Genomic DNA, 25,540 nt, shown 5'->3' with positions numbered 1-25,540 from the left:
CCAGACAAATTAATTTTAAAATATTTAATTAATTTTAGAGGTTAAAAGTATTTTAATCTTAATAGTAATTTAGAGGTCAACTGTGATTGGCTAATTTTTTATCATGATGGTTTAGAACCAAATTGTATGTGATTTATTGTAAATAACATTTGTAAATTGATGTTTTATCGTCATTTAGAGTAGTTTATTGTAAAAATCCTGACGATGCACATAGTTGCGAAAACGTTTGAAATTTACTTTTTAGCAAAAATTTCTTCGATATTAAATCCATTGTAACAGAAAGGATCATCGAATTGGCTCAGCGTGCTACCTTTAAGAAGAAACAATTTTTCCCTCAACAAATCAGAGTTGAAAGCTCGATAAAATCTGAGATATGGATGGCATCCACCAAAGACCCCACATACATGCCCATGTGGACAACCGTTCACACTGACCCACTCTCTACACTGTTCCAAAGTTGGATACACTCACTCAAGACAATGAAAATCGAGATACCTTTGCGACACTCCTGAACGAAGTATGCCATGATATTGAAATAGAGCCGAAACTTCAGTCGTTGGAAGGTGAAAGCTTTCACAACAAAACATCCACTACTGAAGATGACGCTCGACTTGAGATCAAGGCAAACTGACTCTGGGGAGGCCGATTCAGCCGAACCTTTTTCGATATAAAAATTTTCAACCCCCATGCTAAATCCTGCCCCAAAACTATATCTGACGCCTACAAATATCATGAGAGTGTCAAAACATTAAAATACCAACAAAGAATTCTGGATGAGGAACACAGCAGCTTTGTTCCACTAATTTTTGCGTGTACCGGAGGAGCAGCTCCAGGCTCTACAAAAACCATCCAGAAACGAGCTGAGAAACTAAGCGAGAAACGGAACGAATCATACTCGGACACAATAAACTTTATCAGAACAAAAATATGTTTTGCACTTTTGAGGAGCAATCCTCTGCCTTAGGGGGTGCAAAAATCTTAAAAATACATCCAACATAGACAATTCTATCTGTGCTATAATCGAGGAGGGTAGATTTTAATTGACAATTCTCTTGATGCATTAATATCGACTTTATTTTTTCATAAATTTTTGCCGATGTATTTATATAGCGTTGGTACAGCCCTATCCAACTTGTGCACGTACCGTCGCATGACGGAAGGGCCCAAAAAAATCACAAGCATAGGGGTCGTAGCAGAGCACATATGGATCAACTCGAAAGAGGTCAAAAACCGGTTAACCGTTATTGGGTCAGGTAGATGTTATAGTGAAAGTAGATGTACTGCTAGCCCTGCTTGAAATTAGTATGCCTTGAAGGTGGATCAAAAGGCTCGTGATGCCTGCTAAATTACACAATTATGAAGAGGCGAATTTCAAACTTCAAAAAATCGATGTATAGAACAGACGAGCGAAGCATCTCTACAACTGTCTCTTTCGCGCCTGCCCAACTTTCAGTCTTAGGCCGAACAAAGCGACTCTGACCAGCATATATCAGAACTACTGCAAGAAAATGTATAAGGAAGTAAACAAAGGAACATGGAATTTATTCAGATGTGGAAACTGCAATATATTCAACAAACTGAGATAAACTCTGGATTGTAAAATGGTGAAGTTCTCTTGAGCAATTGCTCTGAAGCCTATTCGGCTGCTAATATTACTACTATACTTCTGACCTTCAGATTGCGTTTTTTAGGAAACGAAATTATTAATTAGTGCAATCTATTTTAAATGTTTTAGATAAATAATGATGATGGTTATTTTAACCACCTCAATTTTTGTCTTGGTTTTTGTGGTTATCTTTGTACGAGGCTTGAGAACACCTGGTAAAAGGTGCGCAGTTGTCGTTGTGCAAGGAGATATCGGCAGAAGTCCGAGAATGCAATATCACGCCCTGTCACTGCTGAATCGGGGTTATAAAGTCACCTTTTTGGGTTACGATGAAAGTCCTCTCATACCAGAATTACTCAAATTCAAAACATTGAAAGTAATTGGTCTGACAGTTCCAAGGTGCAAGTTATCGTCCAAATTGTTTTACTTGACCAAAGTAAGTTTTTGTCAACTTAAAAATATTGTAAAAATCTATGCCAATAATAATAATTTCTCAGATAATGTTTCGTCAATCTATCTATTATATATTTAAATGCGGACTTCACTATATCGCCACGTTTAAGCTTTTTCAACGTGATTGTTTTTGCATAATTAAGCTATATCGCATATTGCAATAGTTAAGATTTTTTCGATTTTCCAGTTTGAATTCAGTGGTTTTTCCACCGAGTTAAAAATTAGCAGACCAATAGTGGGATGCTGTCAGGATTCCCCAAAAGGTTGCGAATTCGGCCTCCATTTCAGAATACTCAAATCCGTATAGTAAGAGATACGACGATTTTCCTGTTTTTTTCAAAAATTTTCAGAAAACTTAAATTCCAACATAATTTACCAAACTTCCCATAACCCTGTTGTTAGGTGCTGTAAGAGTGTTCTCAAGGATTGCAAATCTTGCCTCTAAATGTGACGGCTCAAATCCTTGCAGTTTTCGAGATATGACGTTTCTTGTGATTTTTTCAAAAAAAAATTTAAGAATTTGAGCAGTCATATTTGATCGCATGATTGTCAACCCCTGAAAGCATCCAACTACAGGGTAAGGAATTTTAATTTTGGAAAAAAAAGTTAATTTAATTTTTTTGAATATTCTTTGAAAAATTACAAAAAACGTAATATCGAAAACTACAAGAATTTGAGCAGTCATAATTAGAGGCAAGGCTCTCAACTCCTGAGAGTACTCTGATAGCCTCCAAATACAGGGTTGGGATTTTCAAATTTTGAAGAAAAAAATTTCGTTTAATCTATCTATTATATAATTAAATGCGGGCTTCACTATCTCTCCTCGTTTAAGCTTTTTCAACGTAATTTTTTCGCATGTTTAAGCTATATCGCATATTGCAATGGGTAAGATTTTTTCGATTTTCCAGTTTGAATTCAGTGGTTATTCCACCGAGTTGAAAATTAGCAGCCCAATAGTGGGATGCTGTCAGGATTCCCCAAAAGATTGCGAATTTGGCCTCCATTTAAGAATACTAAAATCCTTATAGTGTAAAGAGAAGACGATTTTCGTGATTTTTTTTAAAAAAAATTTTCAGAAAACCTAAACTCCAACAAAATTTACCAAACTTCCCCTAACCGTGTTGTTAGGTGCTGTAAGAGTATTCTCAAGGATTGCAAATCTTGCCTCTAAATGTGACGGCTCAAATCCTTGTAGTTTTCGAGATATGACGTTTTTTGTGATTTTTTCGAAAAAATTTTAAGGATTTGAGCAGTCATTTTTGATCGCATGTTTGTCAACCCCTGAGAGTACACTGAAAGCATCCAACTACAGGGTAAGGAATTTTAAATTTGGAAAAAAAATCAATTTATTTTTTTAAAAATTCTTTGAAAAATTACAAAAAACGTAATTTCGAAAACTACAAGAATTTGAGCAGTCATAATTAGAGGCAAGGCTCTCAACTCCTGATAGTACTCTGATAGCCCCCAAATACAGGGTTGGGATTTTCAAATTTTGAAGAAAAAAAATTTCTTTAATCTATCTATTATATAATTAAAATCGGGCTTCACTATCTCGCCACGTTTAAGCTTTTTCAACGTAATTTTTTCGCATGTTTAAGCTATATCGCATATTGCAATGGTTAAGATTTTTTCGATTTTCCAGTTTGAATTCAGTGGTTATTCCACCGAGTTAAAAATTAGCAGCCCAATAGTGGGATGCTGTCAGGATTCCCCAAAAGGTTGCGAATTTGGCCTCCATTTAAGAATACTCAAATCCTTATAGTGTAAGAGAAGACGATTTTCGTGATTTTTTTTAAAAAAAATTCCAGAAAACTTAAACTCCAACAAAATTTACCAAATTTCCCCTAAACGTGTTGTTAGGTGCTGTAAGAGTATTCTCAAGGATTGCAAATCTTGCCTCTAAATGTGACGGCTCAAATCCTTGCAGTTTTCGAGATATGACGTTTCTTGTGATTTTTTCAAAAAAAATTTAAGAATTTGAGCAGTCATATTTGATCGCATGATTGTCAACCCCTGAGAGTACCCTGAAAGCATACAACTACAAGGTAAGGAATTTTAAATTTGGAAAAAAAAATCAATTTATTTTTTTGAAAATTCTTTGAAAAATTACAAAAAACGTAATATCGAAAACTACAAGAATTTGAGCAGTCATAATTAGAGGCAAGGCTCTCAATTCCTGAGAGTACTCTGATAGCCCCCAAATACAGGGTTGGGATTTTCAATTTTTGAAGAAAAAAAATTTCGTTTAATCTATCTATTATATAATTAAATGCGGGCTTCACTACCTCGCCACGTTTAGGCTTTTTCAATGTAATTTTTTTGCATGTTTAAGCTATATCGCATATTGCAATGGTTAAGATTTTTTCGATTTTCCAGTTTGAATTCAGTGGTTATTCCACCGAGTTAAAAATTATAAGCCCAATAGTGGGATGCTGTCAGGATTCCCCAAAAGGTTGCGAATTTGGCCTACAGTTAAGAATACTCAAATCCTTGTGTAAGGGAAGACGATTTTCGTGATTTTTTTTAAAAAATTTTCAGATCTTAAACTCCAACAAAATTTACCAAACTTCTCCTAACCGTGTTGTTCGGTGCTGTAAGAGTATACTCAAGGATTGCAAATCTTGCCTCTAAATGTGACGGCTCAAATCCTTGTAGTTTTCGAGATATGACGTTTTTTGTGATTTTTTCAAAAAAATTTTAAGGATTTGAGCAGTCATGTTTGATCGCATGATTGTCAACCCCTGAGAGTACCCTGAAAGTATCCAACTACAGGGTAAGGAATTTAAAATTTGGAAAAAAAATTAATTTATTTTTTTTAATATTCTTTGAAAAATTACAAAAAACGTAATTTCGAAAACTACAAGAATTTGAGCAGTCATAATTAGAGGCAAGGCTCGCAACTCCTGAGAGTACTCTGATAGCCCCCAAATACAGGGTTGGGATTTGCAAATTTTGAAGAAAAAAATTTCGTTTAATCTATCTATTATATAATTAAATGCGGGCTTCACTATCTCGCCACGTTTAAGCTTTTTCAACGTAATTTTTTGCATGTTTAAGCTATATTGCAATGGTTAAGATTTTTTCGCTTTTCCAGATTGAATTCAGTGGTTATTCCACCGAGTTAAAAAGTAGCAGCCCAATAGTGGGATGCTGTCAGGATTCCCCAAAAGGTTGCGAATTTGGCCTCCATTTAAGAATACTCAAATCCTTAGTGTAAGAGAAGACTATTTTCGTGATTTTTTAAAAAAAATTTTTTTTCAGAAAACTTGAACTCCAACAAAATTTACCAAACTTCCCCTAACCGTGTTGTTAGGTGCTGTAAGAGTGTTCTCAAGGATTGCAAATCTTGCCTCTAAATGTGACGGCTCAAATCCTTGTAGTTTTCGAGATATGACGTTTTTTGTGATTTTTTCAAAATTTTTTTAAGGATTTGAGCAGTCATGTTTGATGGCATGATTGTCAACCCCTGAGAGTACCCTAAAAGCATCCAACTACAGGGTAAGGAATTTTAAATTGGGAAAAAAAGTTAATTTAATTTTTTTGAATATTCTTTGAAAAATTACAAAAAACGTAATATCGAAAACTACAAGAATTTGAGCAGTCATAATTAGAGGCAAGGCTCTCAACTCCTGAGAGTACTCTGATAGCCCCCAAATACAGGGTTCGGGTTTTCAAATTTTGAAGAAAAAAAGTTCGTTTAATCTATCTATTATATAATTAAATGCGGGCTTCACTATCTCGCCACGTTTAAGCTTTTTCAACGTATTTTTTTTGCATGTTTAAGCTATATCGCATATTGCAATGGTTAAGATTTTTTCGATTTTCCAGTTTGAATTAAGTGGTTATTCCACCGAGTTATATCGCATATTACAATGGTTAAGATTTTTTCGCTTTTCCAGATTGAATTCAGTGGTTATTCCACCGAGTTAAAAAGTAGCAGCCCAGTAGTGGGATGCTGTCAGGATTCCCCAAAAGGTTGCGAATTTGGCCTCCATTTATGAATACTCAAATCCTTATAGTAAGAGATACGACGATTTTCCTGATTTTTTCAAAAATTTTCAGAAAACTTAAATTCCAACATAATTTACCAAACTTCCCCTAACCCTGTTGTTAGATGCTGTAAGAGTGTTCTCAAGGATTGCAAATCTTGCCTCTAAATGTGACGGCTCAAATCCTTGTAGTTTTCGAGATATGACGTTTTTTGTGATTTTTTCAAAAAAATTTTAAGGATTTGAGCAATCATATTTGATCGCATGATTGTCAACCCCTGAGAATACCCTGAAAGCATCCAACTACAAGGTAAGGAATTTTAAATTTGGAAAAAAAATCAATTTATTTTTTTGAAAATTCTTTGAAAAATTACAAAAAACGTCATATCGAAAACTACAAGAATTTGAGCAGTCATAATTAGAGGCAAGGCTCTCAATTCCTAAGAGTACTCTGATAGCCCACAAATACAGGGTTGGGATTTTCAAATTTTGAAGAAAAAAAATTTCGTTTAATCTATCTATTATATAATTAAATGCGGGCTTCACTATCTCGCCACGTTTAGGCGTTTTCAACGTGATTTTTTTTTCATAATTAAGCTATATCGCATATTGCAATGGTTAAGATTTTTTCGATTTTCCAGATTGAATTCAGTGGTTATTCCACCGAGTTAAAAAGTAGCAGCCCAATAGTGGGATGCTGTCAGGATTCCCCAAAAGGTTGCGAATTTGGCCTCCATTTAAGAATACTCAAATCCTTAGTGTAAGAGAAGACTATTTTCGTGATTTTTTTAAAAAAAATTTTTTCAGAAAACTTGAACTCCAACAAAATTTACCAAACTTCCCCTAACCGTGTTGTTAGGTGCTGTAAGAGTGTTCTCAAGGATTGCAAATCTTGCCTCTAAATGTGACGGCTCAAATCCTTGTAGTTTTCGAGATATGACGTTTTTTGTGATTTTTTCAAAATTTTTTTAAGGATTTGAGTAGTCATGTTTGATGGCATGATTGTCAACCCCTGAGAGTACCCTAAAAGCATCCAACTACAGGGTAAGGAATTTTAAATTGGGAAAAAAAGTTAATTTAATTTTTTTGAATATTCTTTGAAAAATTACAAAAAACGTAATATCGAAAACTACAAGAATTTGAGCAGTCATAATTAGAGGCAAGGCTCTCAACTCCTGAGAGTACTCTGATAGCCCCCAAATACAGGGTTCGGGTTTTCAAATTTTGAAGAAAAAAAGTTCGTTTAATCTATCTATTATATAATTAAATGCGGGCTTCACTATCTCGCCACGTTTAAGCTTTTTCAACGTATTTTTTTTGCATGTTTAAGCTATATCGCATATTGCAATGGTTAAGATTTTTTCGATTTTCCAGTTTGAATTAAGTGGTTATTCCACCGAGTTATATCGCATATTACAATGGTTAAGATTTTTTCGCTTTTCCAGATTGAATTCAGTGGTTATTCCACCGAGTTAAAAAGTAGCAGCCCAGTAGTGGGATGCTGTCAGGATTCCCCAAAAGGTTGAGAATTTGGCCTCCATTTATGAATACTCAAATCCTTATAGTAAGAGATACGACGATTTTCCTGATTTTTTCAAAAATTTTCAGAAAACTTAAATTCCAACATAATTTACCAAACTTCCCCTAACCCTGTTGTTAGATGCTGTAAGAGTGTTCTCAAGGATTGCAAATCTTGCCTCTAAATGTGACGGCTCAAATCCTTGTAGTTTTCGAGATATGACGTTTTTTGTGATTTTTTCAAAAAAATTTTAAGGATTTGAGCAATCATATTTGATCGCATGATTGTCAACCCCTGAGAATACCCTGAAAGCATCCAACTACAAGGTAAGGAATTTTAAATTTGGAAAAAAAATCAATTTATTTTTTTGAAAATTCTTTGAAAAATTACAAAAAACGTCATATCGAAAACTACAAGAATTTGAGCAGTCATAATTAGAGGCAAGGCTCTCAATTCCTAAGAGTACTCTGATAGCCCACAAATACAGGGTTGGGATTTTCAAATTTTGAAGAAAAAAAATTTCGTTTAATCTATCTATTATATAATTAAATGCGGGCTTCACTATCTCGCCACGTTTAGGCTTTTTCAACGTGATTTTTTTTTTTCATAATTAAGCTATATCGCATATTGCAATGGTTAAGATTTTTTCGCTTTTCCAGATTGAATTCAGTGGTTATTCCACCGAGTTAAAAAGTAGCAGCCCAATAGTGGGATGCTGTCAGGATTCCCCAAAAGGTTGCGAATTTGGCCTCCATTTAAGAATACTCAAATCCTTAGTGTAAGAGAAGACTATTTTCGTGATTTTTTAAAAAAAAATTTTTCAGAAAACTTGAACTCCAACAAAATTTACCAAACTTCCCCTAACCGTGTTGTTAGGTGCTGTAAGAGTGTTCTCAAGGATTGCAAATCTTGCCTCTAAATGTGACGGCTCAAATCCTTGTAGTTTTCGAGATATGACGTTTTTTGTGATTTTTCAAAATTTTTTTAAGGATTTGAGCAGTCATGTTTGATGGCATGATTGTCAACCCCTGAGAGTACCCTAAAAGCATCCAACTACAGGGTAAGGAATTTTAAATTGGGAAAAAAAGTTAATTTAATTTTTTTGAATATTCTTTGAAAAATTACAAAAAACGTAATATCGAAAACTACAAGAATTTGAGCAGTCATAATTAGAGGCAAGGCTCTCAACTCCTGAGAGTACTCTGATAGCCCCCAAATACAGGGTTCGGGTTTTCAAATTTTGAAGAAAAAAAGTTCGTTTAATCTATCTATTATATAATTAAATGCGGGCTTCACTATCTCGCCACGTTTAAGCTTTTTCAACGTATTTTTTTTGCATGTTTAAGCTATATCGCATATTGCAATGGTTAAGATTTTTTCGATTTTCCAGTTTGAATTAAGTGGTTATTCCACCGAGTTATATCGCATATTACAATGGTTAAGATTTTTTTGCTTTTCCAGATTGAATTCAGTGGTTATTCCACCGAGTTAAAAAGTAGCAGCCCAGTAGTGGGATGCTGTCAGGATTCCCCAAAAGGTTGCGAATTTGGCCTCCATTTATGAATACTCAAATCCTTATAGTAAGAGATACGACGATTTTCCTGATTTTTTCAAAAATTTTCAGAAAACTTAAATTCCAACATAATTTACCAAACTTCCCCTAACCCTGTTGTTAGATGCTGTAAGAGTGTTCTCAAGGATTGCAAATCTTGCCTCTAAATGTGACGGCTCAAATCCTTGTAGTTTTCGAGATATGACGTTTTTTGTGATTTTTTCAAAAAAATTTTAAGGATTTGAGCAATCATATTTGATCGCATGATTGTCAACCCCTGAGAATACCCTGAAAGCATCCAACTACAAGGTAAGGAATTTTAAATTTGGAAAAAAAATCAATTTATTTTTTTGAAAATTCTTTGAAAAATTACAAAAAACGTCATATCGAAAACTACAAGAATTTGAGCAGTCATAATTAGAGGCAAGGCTCTCAATTCCTAAGAGTACTCTGATAGCCCACAAATACAGGGTTGGGATTTTCAAATTTTGAAGAAAAAAAATTTCGTTTAATCTATCTATTATTTAATTAAATGCGGGCTTCACTATCTCGCCACGTTTAGGCTTTTTCAACGTGATTTTTTTTTTCATAATTAAGCTATATCGCATATTGCAATGGTTAAGATTTTTTCGATTTTCCAGTTTGAATTCAGTGGTTATTCCACCGAGTTAAAATTAGCAGCCCAATAGTGGGATGCTGTCAGGATTCCCCAAAAGGTTGCGAATTTGGCCTCCATTTAAGAATACTCAAATCCTTATAGTAAGAGATACGACGATTTTCCTGATTTTTTCAAAAATTTCCAGAAAACTTAAATTCCAACATAATTTACCAAACTTCCCCTAACCCTGTTGTTAGGTGCTGTAAGAGTGTTCTCAAGGATTGCAAATCTTGCCTCTAAATGTGACGGCTCAAATCCTTGTAGTTTTCGAGATATGACGTTTTTTGTGATTTTTTCAAAAAAAATTTAAGGATTTGAGCAGTCATATTCGATCGCATGATTGTCAACCCCTGAGAGTACCCTGTAAGCATCCAACTACAAGGTAAGGACTTTTAAATTTGGAAGAAAAATTAATTTATTGAAAATTCTTTGAAAAATTACAAAAAACGTAGTATCGAAAACTACAACAATTTGAGCAGTCATAATTAGAGGCAAGGCTCTCAATTCCTGAGAGTACTCTGATAGCCCCCAAATACAGGCTTGGGATTTTCAAATTTTGAAGAAAAAAATTTCGTTTAATCTATCTATTATATAATTAAATGCGGGCTTCACTATCTCGCCACGTTTAAGCTTTTTCAGCGTATTTTTTTTGCATGTTTAAGCTATATCGCATATTGCAATGGTTAAGATTTTTTCGATTTTCCAGTTTGAATTAAGTGGTTATTCCACCGAGTTAAAAATAAGCAGCCCAATAGTGGGATGCTGTCAGGATTCCCCAAAAGGTTGCGAATTTGGCCTACATTTAAGAATACTCAAATCCTTATAGTGTAAGAGAAGACGATTTTCGTGATTTTTTTAAAAAAATTTTCAGAAAACATAAACTCCAACAAAATTTACCAAATTTCTCCTAACCGTGTTGTTCGGTGCTGTAAGAGTATTCTCAAGGATTGCAAATCTTGCCTCTAAATGTGACGGCTCAAATCCTTGTAGTTTTCGAGATATGACGTTTTTTGTGATGTTTTCAAAAAAATTTTAAGGATTTGAGCAGTCATGTTTGATCGCATGATTGTCAACCCCTGAGAGTACCCTGAAAGCATCCAACTACAGGGTAAGGAATTTTAAATTTGGAAAAAAAATTAATTTAATTTTTTTTTGAATATTCTTTGAAAAATTACAAAAAACGTAATTTCGAAAACTACAAGAATTTGTGCAGTCATAATTAGAGGCAAGGCTCGCAACTCCTGAGAGTACTCTGATAGCCCCCAAATACAGGGTTGGGATTTGCAAATTTTGAAGAAAAAAATTTAGTTTAATCTATCTATGAAATAATTAAATGCGGGCTTCACTATCTCGCCACGTTTAAGCTTTTTCAACGTAATTTTTTTGCATGTTTAAGCTATATCGCATATTGCAATGGTTTAGATTTTTTTCGCTTTTCCAGTTTGAATTCAGTGGTTATTCCACCGAGTTAAAAATTAGCAGCCCAATAGTGGGATGCTGTCAGGATTCCCCAAAAGGTTGCGAATTTGGCCTCCATTTAAGAATACTCAAATCCTTAGTGTAAGAGAAGACGATTTTCGTGATTTTTTTTAAAAAAAATTTCAGAAAACTTAAACTCCAACAAAATTTACCAAATTTCCCCTAAACGTGTTGTTAGGTGCTGTAAGAGTGTTCTCAAGGATTGCAAATGTTGCCTCTAAATGTGACGGCTCAAATCCTTGTAGTTTTCGAGATTTGACGTTTTTTGTGATGTTTTCAAAAAAATTTTAAGGATTTGAGCAGTCATGTTTGATCGCATGATTTTCAACCCCTGAGAGTACCCTGAAAGCAGCATCCAACTACAATGTAAGCAAATTAAATTTGGAAAAAAAATAAATTTAATTTTTTTGAATATTCTTTGAAAAATTACAAAAAATGTTATTTCGAAAACTACAAGAATTTGAGCAGTCATAATTAGAGGCAAGGCTCTCAACTCCTGAGAGTACTCTGATAGCCCCCAAATACAGGGTTGGGATTTGAAAATTTTGAAGAAAAAAATATCGTTTAATCTATCTTATATAATTAAATGCGGGCTTCACTATCTCGCCACGTTTAAGCTTTTTCAACGTAATTTTTTTTGCATGTTTAAGCTATATCGCATATTGCAATGGTTAAGATTTTTTCGATTATCCAGTTTGAATTCAGTGGTTTTTCCACCGAGTTAAAAATTAGCAGACCAATAGTGGGATGCTGTCAGGATTCCCCAAAAGGTTGCGAATTTGGCCTCCATTTAAGAATACTCAAATCCTTGGTGTAAGAGAAGACGATTTTCGTGATTTTTTTTTTAAATTTTCGGAAAACTTAAACTCCAACAAAATTTACCAAACTTCCCCTAACCGTGTTGTTAGGTGCTGTAAGAGTATTCTCAAGCATTGCAAATCTTGCCTCTAAATGTGACGGCTCAAATCCTTGTAGTTTTCGAGATATGACGTTTTTTGTGACTTTTTCAATAAAAAATTTTAAGGAATTGAGCAGTCATATTTGAACGCATGATTTTCCACCCCTGAGAGTACCCTAAAAGAATCCAACTACAGGGTAAGGAATTTTTAATTTGGAAAAAAATTTATTCATTTTTTTTAAAAATTTTTTTGAAAAATTACACAAAACGTAATATCGAAAACTACAAGAGTTTGAGCAGTCAGAATTAGAGGCAAGGCTCTTAACTCCCGAGAGTACTCTGATAGCCTCAAATACAAGGTTGGGAATTTCAAATTTTGAAAAAAAAAGTTTCGTTAATTTTTCGTAAAAATTTTTTTGAAAAAATTACAAAAAATGTCATATCTCGAAAACTACAAGGATTTGAGCCGTCACATTTATAGGCAAGATTTGCAATGCTTAAGAATAATCTGGCAGCACTTAACAACAGGGTTAGGTGAAGTTTGGTAAATTATGTTGGAATTTTAATTTTTACGACAATTTTTGAAAACAAATCGCTAAAATCGTCGTATCTCTTACATTATAAGGATTTGAGTATTCTTAAATGGAGGCCAAAATCGCAACCTTTTGGGGAATCTTGACAGCATCCCACTATTGAACATGCCTAAAAATTACGTTGAAAAAGCTGAAACGTGGCGAGATAGTCAAGCCCGCATTTAAATATATAATAGATATAATAGATTAAGCGAAATTTTTTTCTTCAAAATTTGAAATTCCCAACCCTGTATTTGGGGGCTATCAGAGTACTCTCAGGAGTTGAGAGCCTTGACTCTAATTATGACTGCTCAAATTCTTGTAGTTTTCGATATTAGGTGTTTTGTAATTTTTCAAAAAATTTTCAAAAAAATTAAATCAATATTTTTCCAAATGTAAAATTCCTTACCCTGTAGTTGGATGCTTTCAGGGTACTCTCAGGGGTTGAAAATCATGCCTTCAAATATGACTGCTCAAATACTTGTAGTTTTCGTGATATGACGTTTTTTGTGATTTTTTTAAAAATGTTCAGGAAACAAATTGATTTGTTTTTTCAAAATTTGAAAGTCCCAACCCTGTAGTTGAGTGCTGTCAGGGTTTTCTCAGGATTTACAAATCTTGCAAAATGCAACTGCTCAAATGCGACTGCTCAAATGCTTTAGTTTTTGACATATTTTTGACAAATTTTATCAAAATTTCTCAAAGAACTTCCCTACAAAAATTTCCCAAAATTTGAAACTACTAATTTGATGGAGAGACAACCTTATTATCAGCGTACAACCAGGCGTTGCAAGTCTTGCCTCTAATTATGAATGCTCAAATCTTTTTAGTTTCCAAGATGTGACTTTTATTATGATTTTTTCAATTTTTTTCGCAAACTTAGATTTAAAAAAACTCACGAAAGTTTAAATTCCCAACTATATAGTAGGGTGCTCTCAGGGACTCTCAGTAGTTGCAAATCTGGTCTCCAATTTTCTCCAGAGGCCCCTTAAATTTTCGAGGTGTGGCGATTTTATGGTTTTTCAAAATTGGAAATAAAGTTTTTCTAAATAAATTTGGAAATTGCCAACCCTGTAATTGGGTGCAGTCAGAGTACACTAAAAGGTTGCAGATCTTGGCTCCAATATCTGCGGTTTTTCATGAGTTGTCGGAAAAATTCGAAGCACCAGAGGTGCGTTACACGCTAGTTATATTTAAGCTAAGGAAAAAAAATTGGTGTAATTTGATCAGAAAAACATATATATGCTGCCTCTGAAGACCTATATGTTTTTTAATTGAAGCTTTTCAAGATAACACGAAGGCTTTGTTAATTTTAGGCAATTGAGCAGACAATGTATCTGATGGTTGCATTCTGCAAATGCGACCGACCGTCGTTAGTACTGCTGCAGAATCCGCCCTGCATCCCAACTATGGCAGTCAGTGTTTTGTTCAGATTTCTATGGGGATGTGTACTGGTTTTCGATTGGCATAACTACGCGCACACTATCCTCGCACTATCACTTAAGTCAAACTCTGGTCTACTTCTTAAGTTAAGGTCAGTTATTTGACTACCACTAACTGTGCTCAATCTGTTTCTACAAAGGTTAGCAACTATTGCAACTGCGTTGGATTTGACCAATTTTTGAGGACTAGAATATGTAACCATTTTATGCTAGTGAAATTTGATTTTCGATAAATCTGTATGTTTCTTTTTGTTCGCTCAGATTCTCTGCATACCAGTCAGTGAAAATTTGTTTCAGCAAAATATACGAAATGTTCTTTTCTCAATTCTCTGACTTCAATTTCTGCGTTTCGAAAGCCATGCAGAAAGACTTGAACTCAAATTGGAGCGTCCATTCGACAGTTTTGTACGACAAAGCTCCAAGGAGATTCAAAGAACTGAATGAAACAGAGAGAGGTGAATTTCTATCTAAAACAAATTACTTCACTGACATGGACTTAAGATCACTTCTGATTGGAAACAGACAGGATGCAATATTACTAGTGAGTTCGACAAGCTGGACACCAGACGAAGACTTTGGAATTCTGCTTGACGCTCTAGTAAAGTACAACTCAATGTGTGATCAACAAAATTACAAAGGCAGCGTGATAAATTATCCCAAAATTGTTTGTGCAATTACAGGCAAAGGTCCTTTGAAAGAATTCTACAAATCGACGATTGACAATCTGAAATTGCAGTATGTGACTATTTGTACACCTTGGCTGGAAGCGGAAGACTATCCGAAGTTAATCGGAAGTGCCGATCTGGGTATATGCCTTCATACTTCATCCAGTGGTCTAGATCTGCCAATGAAAGTAGTGGACATGTTCGGGTGCAATCTGCCTGTGTGTGCTGTGAAGTACCACTGCATTGGGGAATTGGTCGAGCATGAAGTGACGGGATTGCACTTTGAGGCTGGCTGTCCAACAAATTTTAAGGCTCGGAAGTAGTCGGTTGCTGTGCATTTCAAATTTTTCCGATCACTTTGATCCGAACACGATTTTTGAAAGTTAATTAGTTGTGTTTGAGCGTGAGAATTTAAAATGGAGTTTAATTTTTGGCTACGGTTTTACTTGACTGCAGTTATTTGTGAAAAGTCAATATCAAATGGGGCTTCAAAGAGGTCGAAATTAATTTCACTTTTTTTCGACGAATATCTCAAAATTATATCTCAATTGGCAGAGCAGGCCAGACAGCATATATATTTTGTCCAAATAGTATGTTTATATCATAGGAAAATGCCTCGGATGGGTTCCAAGTTTTTGCAAAGAATTCAGAGAACCACCTGGAGACTTTTATTGACATTGAGTATCGCTTGCGTGCTAAACTGCAAGTATTTGTGTACTATCTTTGATTTGTTGGACATGCAATCAATTCCAAGGACGCCAAGGAACTCTATGATCAATTAGAACGAATAGTAAGTGAAATCGGGAATACCAATGGAATTCTGGAACGAATGAGGGGTAATTTGAGGAAGAATAACCATTTGAGGTCAGAGGTTGTCAAATGTTAATTTTCAGTTCGAGTTTTGACAAAAAAAAGTTTAAATGTCCGCAACTTGTATGGCGAAGCATATCAAGCGGTCACTAAATGCCCAAGAAGCAATCTAGCTGCTTTAATTTAGACTCCTACGAGCTTTAAACTTTCTTGGCTTGTCTTCAGTTTTGATTTGACCGCTGTTCTCTTGCCTAGCTGTATAATTTATTCGTTTGAGGATCTTTCTGAATTCTACAGCATTTATATTAGGTCTTAGCTCAGTACTCCATGAAAAATATAGTCATTTTGAATGTCGTGTCTTAATGTTGACAACCCCTGAGTAAGATGGGACGAAGAATGGGACGAAAAAGCGTGGCCTATTCTGAAGAGCGCTGACTGATCTAAAGAACTCACAAATAACACAAGACAACCGAATTTGCTACATGTACATACATATTGTCTTTTTTGTTGTTCAATTAGTTAGTATTCTGTTCTTAAATACAAAAAAGTTAAATTATTGGTTTTATGAAAGAATTATGAAGTGTAGCTTGTCTCGGAAGCAGTGTTTTCGTACTTTCATCCATAATAACTTGTCTAAAGCTTTTAGAAAAGTAGCAATTTGATTAAACATTCAGCGACGAAATCGTTAGAGCTTTTATTACAATAAGTTCACCAAGAAATTACAACCCAGGATTTCTGCATCAGTTGATTCAAGGTAAGTGAAACTAGCAACTAATTTTAAAGCTCTTTAAACAGGTTAATTCGAAAAAATGGTTTGTATTTTTTGTTTAGTGTTAATGACTTAGTTCTTGTTTTGTTTTCACGCCACAAAATCAGCGCAATTGGTCGAGTTGTATATCATTTTAAATCTCTTTCGAGATTCGAACGATATTAAAAATTTTGAGTCTAATTTTGAGCGAGTAAAGCGAATGGTTAGGTCTGTTTATAAAAAAGTTATATTTAAGTGCTAAAAAATATTTTACTGAAAGAAAACAAGGTTTGCTAGCTTCGTTTAGCGCTTCCTTACCAATAGCAAACTTTTAACTAATTTGAGCAAGAAAACTAGAAAAAAATTCTATCATTTGTTTTGCATTTGTTTTAATTCATTTTTCGAATACAACCGTTGTCAATTATGCCTAATTCAACCATTTTCTACGCTAAAAAACACGCTAATTAAATGAAAAATTGGAAACGTTTTTATATGAAAATGGTTGGAACCTTGTGCTTCGTCTGCAGCAACCGGATATCTTTGTAATATGCTCTAAAACAGCATTGAAGTATAATCACGTCAATGATGCCAATACAGGCTGTTGTAGTTATCCTAACTTTCAAAGAAAATATCAGTGAAATTTTCATTTTTTACCCGACAAAAGCAGTTTTTTGAAATACTTATTGTAAACTTGATTTGGCTTAATGCTCTCGATTTTTTCACATGCATACTTAGCGTGGATACCTTCAGTTTGTTATCTTTACACAAGCAAAGCTTGTGTGATACTATGAACTCTCTTTTTTTCCAAGCTAAGTTGTAAATATTAGTGTTGAATGTGATATAAGATCAATAACCAGCGATTAAGTACGGCAATTGCTAAGGATATTAACACACATTATTATATTACATATTGCACTTTAGCTTCAAGGTGTCATGGCTCTGTAGCGTAGAGGTAGGGAAGGAGACCAGCAGCAAAATAAGAGAGTTCGAACCTCAGCAGGGTTGCATGTTTTTAATGAACTTTTTCGTTTAAAGTTAAATGCGTCCGCTCTATAAATTGAGGTATGTTAGTTGGTAATTTTTTTTCAAATTGACTGGTTCTGCTAATGCGTCATAATTGCCTTGTGTCACTTAGCAATTATGTGACTCATAGTTGGCGTGCGTCACTTAAGATATTTAGTATACTCAAAGTTTTACTCATTCAGTTTTTCCCAGTAGCGTTTTCGGTCATATTTTTGCTTGTGTATGCGAAGTGCAACTTCGCCTCTGTGTCCAAATTACTACTTGCAAAATTGTGTCTATTTGTAGTTGGCTCCTCTCTTGCTGCATCGCATTGGCAATTAATAAGCATATGTAGCTGCTTTATTTGTGACTAGTGTTTGTCGTTTGTTAAGCGTTCGTGGCCGAGCGGGCAGTACGCGCGGCTCTAAATCTCGAGGTTGCAGGATCGAATCCGATACGTAGCAAAGTTTTACAAATTCCAGGCTTATTTCGATTTTTTATATCAATATATATAGCTGCTTTTTTGTCGTGTTCTGGCTATGGTTTGCGAAGTGCAGCTCTGCCTCTGTGTAAACTTTTCAACCGTATGACAAATATCAATTATAAATATGGTTGTCGAAATGTAAATTGAGTTTTGGAAGCACACGAAGGTTCAGTTTTATTTTTGCCAGTTTAAGCAAAAAGCAATGTAGCTTAGAAATTCAAACTATAGACGAAGATTTTACTTAAGCGGAAATAATAAACTGAATTATAAATAATCCTCAAAATGGTTAGCTTATTTTTCAAACTGAAAAACAATGCCTACAATATTTTGATCATTATTTCTTTTTCCTGGAGTTCAATATTATTTTTTCAAGCCGTCTGTTGGCTATGTTTAACAGGTTTCCGAATGTATTTTGCCTTAAGATTTATATTTTTTGAGCTTTCCTCATTTGCTCAATTTTATTCGTCTGCATCTAGGTGCAACATTCGTCGGCATCTAGGAGTTTCCAGGTCGTCGAGGTCTTAAGGTGTCTCAGAACGGTGACTCATTTGTCAAACTTTCTGTACACGTTTTTCGGACTAAAATTTGGCAAGCTAATTTTCCTGTCATTCAGCATTTTATCCAGAAAAGTTTCTGCGTCAAGTGAAACAATCGCTATCTCCTGTTTTGTTTTTTATTTATAATTTCTGTTTATTTGATCATTTATTCCAGCAGTCAACTTAATATATTAACTCTATGTCATCAAGGGTTGTCATCGATCTCCCTTTGTTCAGACCTAATGGTCACTCCTGCTTTTCAGCGAACTTTTCCAGCTTCCTATTTAACTACCGTAGTTGCTTTTCTGAGTGTTGAGTATCTTACTGCTGAAGGCATAAATCCTCGTTTACTCTGAAGGCATAAATCCTATGTAACGCGCCTCCTGTCTTATCTAGTTTGATTGAGATGTTTTTCGCGTCTGCCCTGGCCTTGTTTATCTCTGTTCTGAGAAATTTTATTTGAAACAAGCAAGTAGACTGATTGGTCCAAAAAAATTCTTCTTTGTGTTGGATTGAAGTTTAGAGAGAACCGCTTAGATGTTATTCTTGTATTTCAATACAACTCTCAGAGATTTCAGTTCCATGTCGCTGTCCTGACGAAGTTTCCGGTAACCCTCCAGAAGCTCTGGTTCGGCTAGCCTCTTTTTCGATATCAAAAATTTCATGATGGGTAACACAAGAATTTCCGTGCTGATCAAATGACACTTGATGTCAGTTATGCCACTTCTCTGACAATAAATAACTTCGGTGGTGTTTTGCTCCTCTGTTATTTCAATCAAAAGAGCAGGATTTTCAATTATTCGTGCAGTGGCTGGCAATCGTATTGCCTATCACGTCGTGACCCCAACATGATTTAAAAATGTAAAAAACCAAATGAAGAAAATTGTTACAAACAAACAAAAAAAATACGACCCATTGTAGAAAGCCCATATGTATGTTGGCTTGTCGTCTTTGTGTATCAGAAAACTTGAACAGATTGATCAAGTTAAAATTGTAAAATAATCAAACGTTTTGGGCATATTTCAGGTTTTAAAAGCTAACTAATTTGTTGAATGATCAAAACTCATTAAAAAGTGTCAAAGCAATATTCATAAAAATAATTTATCTAATCCTTATATAATATATATTGTGCAATCAATTCTGAAAGATCCCGCCAACTTTTTTCCAGGACTTCTTTCTTATTCCCAATTTCTTAGTTTTACAGCTTACGTTTAGAAATTAATGCTAAGCTAACATGTCAGTTTTTTAATTATTTTGTTTAGTCAATTTTTTTCGATTTTGGAATTTGAGCTTCAATGTAAGCTCCCTGCTTCTAAGTTTGTCGCATGTTTTGGTTCCTGGCTTCTTATTCCTAATATCCAACGCTTTAGCGTTAATAACGTTTTATTGCTAGTGGCCAGGTAAATGATCATCCAACTTAATCTGAGCTCAAACTATCACCTCCACAGAGTTCCAGATGTTACCCGTCTGGAGTATCCGCTTTACCATGCGCCTAAAGCTTAGTGGTTAGATATCTGACCGATTGGTTAACATAAATGTTTTGCATCCACTACATTCTAATTTTGATACCACTTCGGGTTTTAGTTCACTCGAAAGAGTTGTTTTTTATGTATGTAAACATGTTTTTATTTTGCGCGTCGTGAACACTAATAGCGCAACGTTGATATCCAAAATTTTTTTGCAAAAGTCTGAATGAGTTACTTCGATATTGAATAATCAGCATGGGTGGTACGTACTTAATGCTAGAAGAACTCTGAGTGTGAACCTTGCTTCTGATGTTAATATTCTCCCGTATGATATTTTCGAGGGCATGAGACGCAACCCAAGACGATCAGTTTTTTGGATACTGGTTGTCCAACCACTGTGTACGGTTGATTTTTATTGCCTGATCAAAGCTTCCCATGTAGAGGTACTCTGGTGATCAGTTCCTTCAATTACTTTCGTTTTATACTGAAGGTGGCACAACTCATACTGAAGTTTTGGATGGTACCTGTATCTGCTGGTTTTTGATACCATCCAAAACTCACTCTGTCCTTGAGAATGCGTTAAACTTGTAAATTCAGCAAACATTTTAGCACATTTTTGTGCATCTTCAATTTTTAAAATTCTAAACTAATATAAACAAAATGATTAAAAAATGATCTTCTCCAATCAAAACATCTCAATTACTACTAAAATTATGGAAGAATTTTGATGTAACCACATTATAAACTTCACCACAATATTCTGAAAGTTTTAAGCTTTTTCATTTTTAAGTTATCGATTTGTTGCTGATTTTATGCTGTAAGTTCTTTCTATTTTTTGTTTTTGCCGAAATTTTACGATCCCGGAACTATAGCTTTAGTGTCCTTATGGAACTATTACTCTGGCATTCTGGAACTATAGCGTCTGTGGCTGGTGCGTGTGTATCATAATCTCTAGGTCGCAGGTTCGAATCTGGGACGTGGGCAAATTTATCCCAATTCGAGACTTATTTCTATTTTTCCTTTTGCATTTTATAGAGCTGCTTTTTGTGTTCTCGCTAGTGCTTGGGAGGCGAAACTGCTAGAGAATTAAAGAGCTAGATAGTTTTTTTAGTATCCATCCTGTTCAAATTTTTCTTGTTTAATTGGCTGTAACTTTACCAACTCGATTTCTCAAACCTTCTTTTTTTCATTTTGTGTCGTTTCAGGAGCAAAACTTTTCCGTGTTCGTGTCTGTTTGAGGGTAAGGGGATTTTAAGGTGTCCAGCACAATCTTGAATAACACTTTTCTTGTACCGAAGAGGGGTGCAACTTCCAAAATTTCTTATTGTACCTGTGTTTGTTGGTTACTGATACCATTCGCAGTTACCTCCCCGTTTGGGTCAATATTAATTTGTAAATTCAAAAATGATAGCTTCACAGATTTGTTGGATGTCTCCTTTGTTAACTATAAAATGGGATGGTGTACTTTGCTGCGCGCAAGACCTCTTTAGGATCACCCTTCACTTTCCTACCCATATCATCAACGTAACTGAGAAAAAGTTTAGCTTGCTGAACTGATTTGTTTTTTCTCCCTTATCGCGATGCAATTTCGACAGTATAAGACGGTTTCACCTTTATTTTGACGCTCATCATCTGATAAATCACCGAATTTGAAAAGACGCCAGTTCAAACAGCTTTCTCATTCTACAATTTTTGACCTGTACGTGACCTTCCTGTTGCACTCGGGATTTGTTCCATTAAGATCCTTTTTGGGCATGAACAATTGAAGAATATCCCTCCTTAGTGCAGCTTCGTACTGCTTCATCAATAAGTTTGCAGACATTTTGTCAAGAGATGCCCTTTTCCTAAACCATCTTTCTGAACGTACCATGTTTCATAGCACTTGAATTAGACTTGACTAACTGCTATATTCAACAGTTTTTTCATGGTTTTTCCAGCAACCGATGGTGGTTCATCATGCTCATGTCTATTGCTTCTATGAGTGGTACTTTTGTATACGAACTCTTCACCTGTAGAGATTTCACATTTTCATTGGGCTCAAGACTAATACTCTCTAAGATTTCTCTCGCTTCTACTGAGTTGGTTTTGATGTTTGCGCTCTCATTTTTCTCAAAAAAGGCAAGAACCTTGTTCAGGTTATAATAGGAGCTACCAGGCAATGAGAAGACCGGTCTCAATGAGGTATTCTTTTTGTGTATCCTTGCCAACCCATAAAGCCTGGCGGCCTGCCCCCCATAGACCTCATCCTTGAGTAAAGATTCTCACTTATTTCGTCTCTTTTCCTCATAGCCAACAGTTATTGATGTTTTTTGCTCTTAATCAAAATCGAATCACTTGTTCCTTTTCTTTCGCTGAATTGGTTTGAATCTAAGAAATCCGATAGCTTGTTTTCGCAGGTATTCTTGCTCATTACTTAAAAATTAACGACCTTGTCATACGATACCGCAACCCATCCATTACTCTTCAGATGCTTTCGGGCTTTCTCAACGCCCCTGTCAGACAGTGTTTGTTTCACCCTTTTAGCATAGGCTTTTGCCACTGCCTAGTATCAGTAAGGGCCTCCCCAGGAACTTTTCGACTTCTGTGATCCGAAAGAAAGGTATCAATTTCGGCAAGAAAGTGAGTCTCATTACATTTATCGCTGACCGACCCTAAAGAAAAACCAGTTGATTCCAATCTGGTAAAGCAATATCATCACGAGCTTCTACCGATCCCTCACCTTGCTTCCCTAGGGGTCGATCTTGCTTTCCCAATAGCTTTTTAATTTTCATTTGATTTGTCCCTTTAACTGTCGTTACTCACTTATTTATTTCTGAGACGTATTTATTTCAATACTGAAGGTCAAAGCTTCTCATCTACCCCTCTAGCCTTTTTCTAGATTGCCCTCGACTTTTTCTCATATGTTCTTGCTTTCTTGTTCTCCGTTTTCAGAAGTTTTGTCTGAAGACTGTGTACGGCTTGGTCCGCGAGTGCTCTTTCCGGAACCTCAAAAATCAGGTATTAAATAGTTTTCTAGACAAACTCTACAAAATTTAATGCGTTGTTGGCAAGTGATAAAATTAACAACTATTGAGACAAATCGCGGACTTTTTTCCAAATAATTTGCTGGAGGTGGGACTAAAATTGTGCTCATTGTTTTGCTTGCCACGAGGATTAAATCTCACGTGACACTAAGCAGCATAAATAACTCAATTTTAACTCACCCTCTCCGTTGAAGGCTCCTCGTCAGTGCCCCCAACAGTTTCCATGCTCCTATCCACCAGTCTTCCTTTGTCGCCGTTCTTGTTTGCGGCTTCTTTTTTCGTGTTTGAACAAAGCTTCGTCAAAACAGCCGGCAGGTTGTATTGGTATTCGAAAACATTCTTTAGAGACTTAAGCTGCATCTGAACGCCTTGTTGTAGTGCCTGATACTCGTTCATCAGCTGCGTTCCTCTCTTCCTCTGAGATCAGAAGCCTCGTAACAGGAATGAAAATAATACCCGAGCTGATCAGCTGGTTCTTGATATCTGGGGTAGCATTTCTATGGCAATATACGATTGAGCTGATATTTGTCAGTGTCTTCAAGATTTCTGTCAATTCCTCTGCTGTGCAAGCTCTGTAGTTTTTCGTGCGGTGGCTGTTGATATTGTTATTAATCGAGCCACAACACCACATGAGGTTTATCCGTTAGAGTTGAACAGAAGGTTTACGAGGTTTTTGATGGTTCGAGGTGATCGTGTTGAAGGAGAAGTCCGGAATTGCCGATATTATGGGAAGTAATGGTTCTTTTTTGGGTCGCTAAGGTGCTGCAGGCTGTGGTAGAGAGATCTGGCCGCTGCAATAAAAACCAGTTCAATTCTAACATGGTAGAATAAACAAATCTTTGAATAATCATTAGAGTTTTCCTCTTAACACAGCGGAAGATCAAAGTTACGACCATTTGTAGGAGAAACTGTTTATGATCTGGCTCAACGCCTTGGGGTTTTATTATTTATCTAAATAATTTGAGAACATTTTCGCACAAATTCAAGAAACGTTTTCGATCATTTTTGTGCATCTTCAGGTTTGAAAGTTATTAACTAATGTACTAAATGGGTCTAGGACAACAAGCCGACGAGACTTCACGCCGAAGGGACTTCGAGCCAAATTTTTAACTTCACAAGCAACTCAAAATTCTAAAATTGTTTAGTTTCAAAAATTTAGGCAAGTTTTGTTCATAATGAGCGTTCCTCATAACAATGCACCACTTGAGAGTGACATGAGATAATTAGATCAGCCGGATTTTGAGATGCTTAATTTACACACTTGAAAAAACCTTTGACAATATTTTGATTTTTATTATTCCTAAACATCAATAAGAGGCTTAAAAATTATGAAAAAGCCATTAACTTGTAAAGAAAGCGCATGAAATTGAGAAATTCTCCAAAACAGTTTTCAAATTAACCATATTTCACAACTTTTTGACAAAATGTTCGGCTTGAAGTCCCGTCGGCTTGATATCCGGCACCCGTACAAAATGATCAGATTATCAAATGTGTCCTACAGGTCATTAGTTAAAGTCTTAAAAAATTAGCCAAGCAAAACGTTTTTTTTTTAATAAGCATTTGCTAATTTTAACCACAAATATCTGAGATTTTTAAACTTTTTTGTTTTCACCCTTTCGATTTGTTGCTAATTTCAAGCTAACATGTAATTTATTTCAATATTTTTTGTTTTAGCCAAATTTTTTTGTTTCTGGAACTATGGCTTTAGTGTCATTCTGGAACTATGCCTCTAGCATTCTGGAACTATAGCGTCCTTGGTTAATGTGTGTGTTTCATAATTTCTTGATAGCAGGTTCAAAGCCGAGATGCAGACTAATTTTTACTAATTCGCGAGGCTACTTTCTAATTTTTCTTATTGCACTTTACAGAGCTGCTTTTTGTCGTGTTCCCGCTAGTGTTTGTGAAGCGAAGCTTCGCCTCTTTGTTGAAATACTGCAAAAATAAAAACATATTTTGAGCTCGTTATTTTTTTTAAATATCCATCCTTTTCGAAATTTTTCATGTTTAGTTGGCTGTGTTCAACTCGATTTATCAAATTTTCTTTTTTTTTCATTTACCAAATCGGCTTAGTGGCCTCATATTGTGTCGTTTGATAAGCGCAAAGATTATTTTTTTTGTTGTTGTTTGTGTGTCTGTTTTGAGGGCGAGGAGATTTTGAGGTGACTAGCTTCCATAAATTAATTGATGAAAATTGTAAGACCTCCAATTATTTCAATTAAAATTTTTATAAACCAATTAATTGTAATTAATTGGAGTCTCTATTTTGGTGAAACAAGGCCACACTACGTGGTTGATACCTGGAAAAAACAGAAGGGCGTGGGAAAACACTGAAGTGGCGTGTGTAAATAAATCCATTATTTGTTTTGACGGTTGTCAACAATGACCTACAATGACATTAATCTGGAAATGCAGTTGTTTCTGAAATTCAACCATCGAATTTGGAACGAAGCAACAGTGGACGCGAGCGCCAACGAGAATTGAAACTTTTTCCCTTTAATTGCACTTAATTGCAATTTAATTATTTTGTTGCCAATCAACTACAATATTTTTTGTTATCAATTAATTGCAATTTAATTGTTTTGATCCCAATTAGTTTTTGAAAGGCTCTGTTCTAGCGATGCATCTTCCTGTAAGTCAT

The 25,540-nt window shown here is 35.2% G+C and overlaps 1 protein-coding gene across 1 annotated transcript; it reads left to right on the top strand.

Moving 5' to 3' along the window:
• Positions 1-1,738: 1,738 nt before the first annotated feature.
• Positions 1,739-25,425, top strand: LOC134853945 (chitobiosyldiphosphodolichol beta-mannosyltransferase-like). Its single transcript, XM_063869957.1, has 6 exons — positions 1,739-2,042; positions 14,043-14,260; positions 14,466-15,120; positions 15,588-15,697; positions 16,028-16,397; positions 25,179-25,425. The coding sequence occupies exons 1-5, from the start codon at positions 1,743-1,745 to the stop codon at positions 16,080-16,082; spliced, it is 1,338 nt and encodes a 445-aa protein (XP_063726027.1). The 5' UTR covers positions 1,739-1,742; the 3' UTR covers positions 16,083-16,397; positions 25,179-25,425.
• Positions 25,426-25,540: the final 115 nt, after the last annotated feature.

Source organism: Symsagittifera roscoffensis, chromosome 9, assembly GCF_963678635.1.
Source record: "Symsagittifera roscoffensis chromosome 9, txSymRosc1.1, whole genome shotgun sequence".
In the NCBI taxonomy this organism is placed as follows: Eukaryota; Metazoa; Xenacoelomorpha; order Acoela; family Convolutidae; genus Symsagittifera; species Symsagittifera roscoffensis.
Note: the sequence above shows the minus strand (reverse complement) of the source record. Positions and strands in the feature narration are given on the sequence as shown.

Bases quoted from the DNA above. Each gene is read 5' to 3' on its own strand.
- LOC134853945 (XM_063869957.1), top strand. From the start codon at position 1,743: ATGATGATGGTTATTTTAACCACCTCAATTTTTGTCTTGGTTTTTGTG. The intron at 14,261-14,465 runs GTCAGTTATTTG...AATTTGTTTCAG, and splicing joins GGTCTACTTCTTAAGTTAAG to CAAAATATACGAAATGTTCT. The intron at 15,698-16,027 runs GTCAGAGGTTGT...CCCCTGAGTAAG, and splicing joins AGGAAGAATAACCATTTGAG to ATGGGACGAAGAATGGGACG.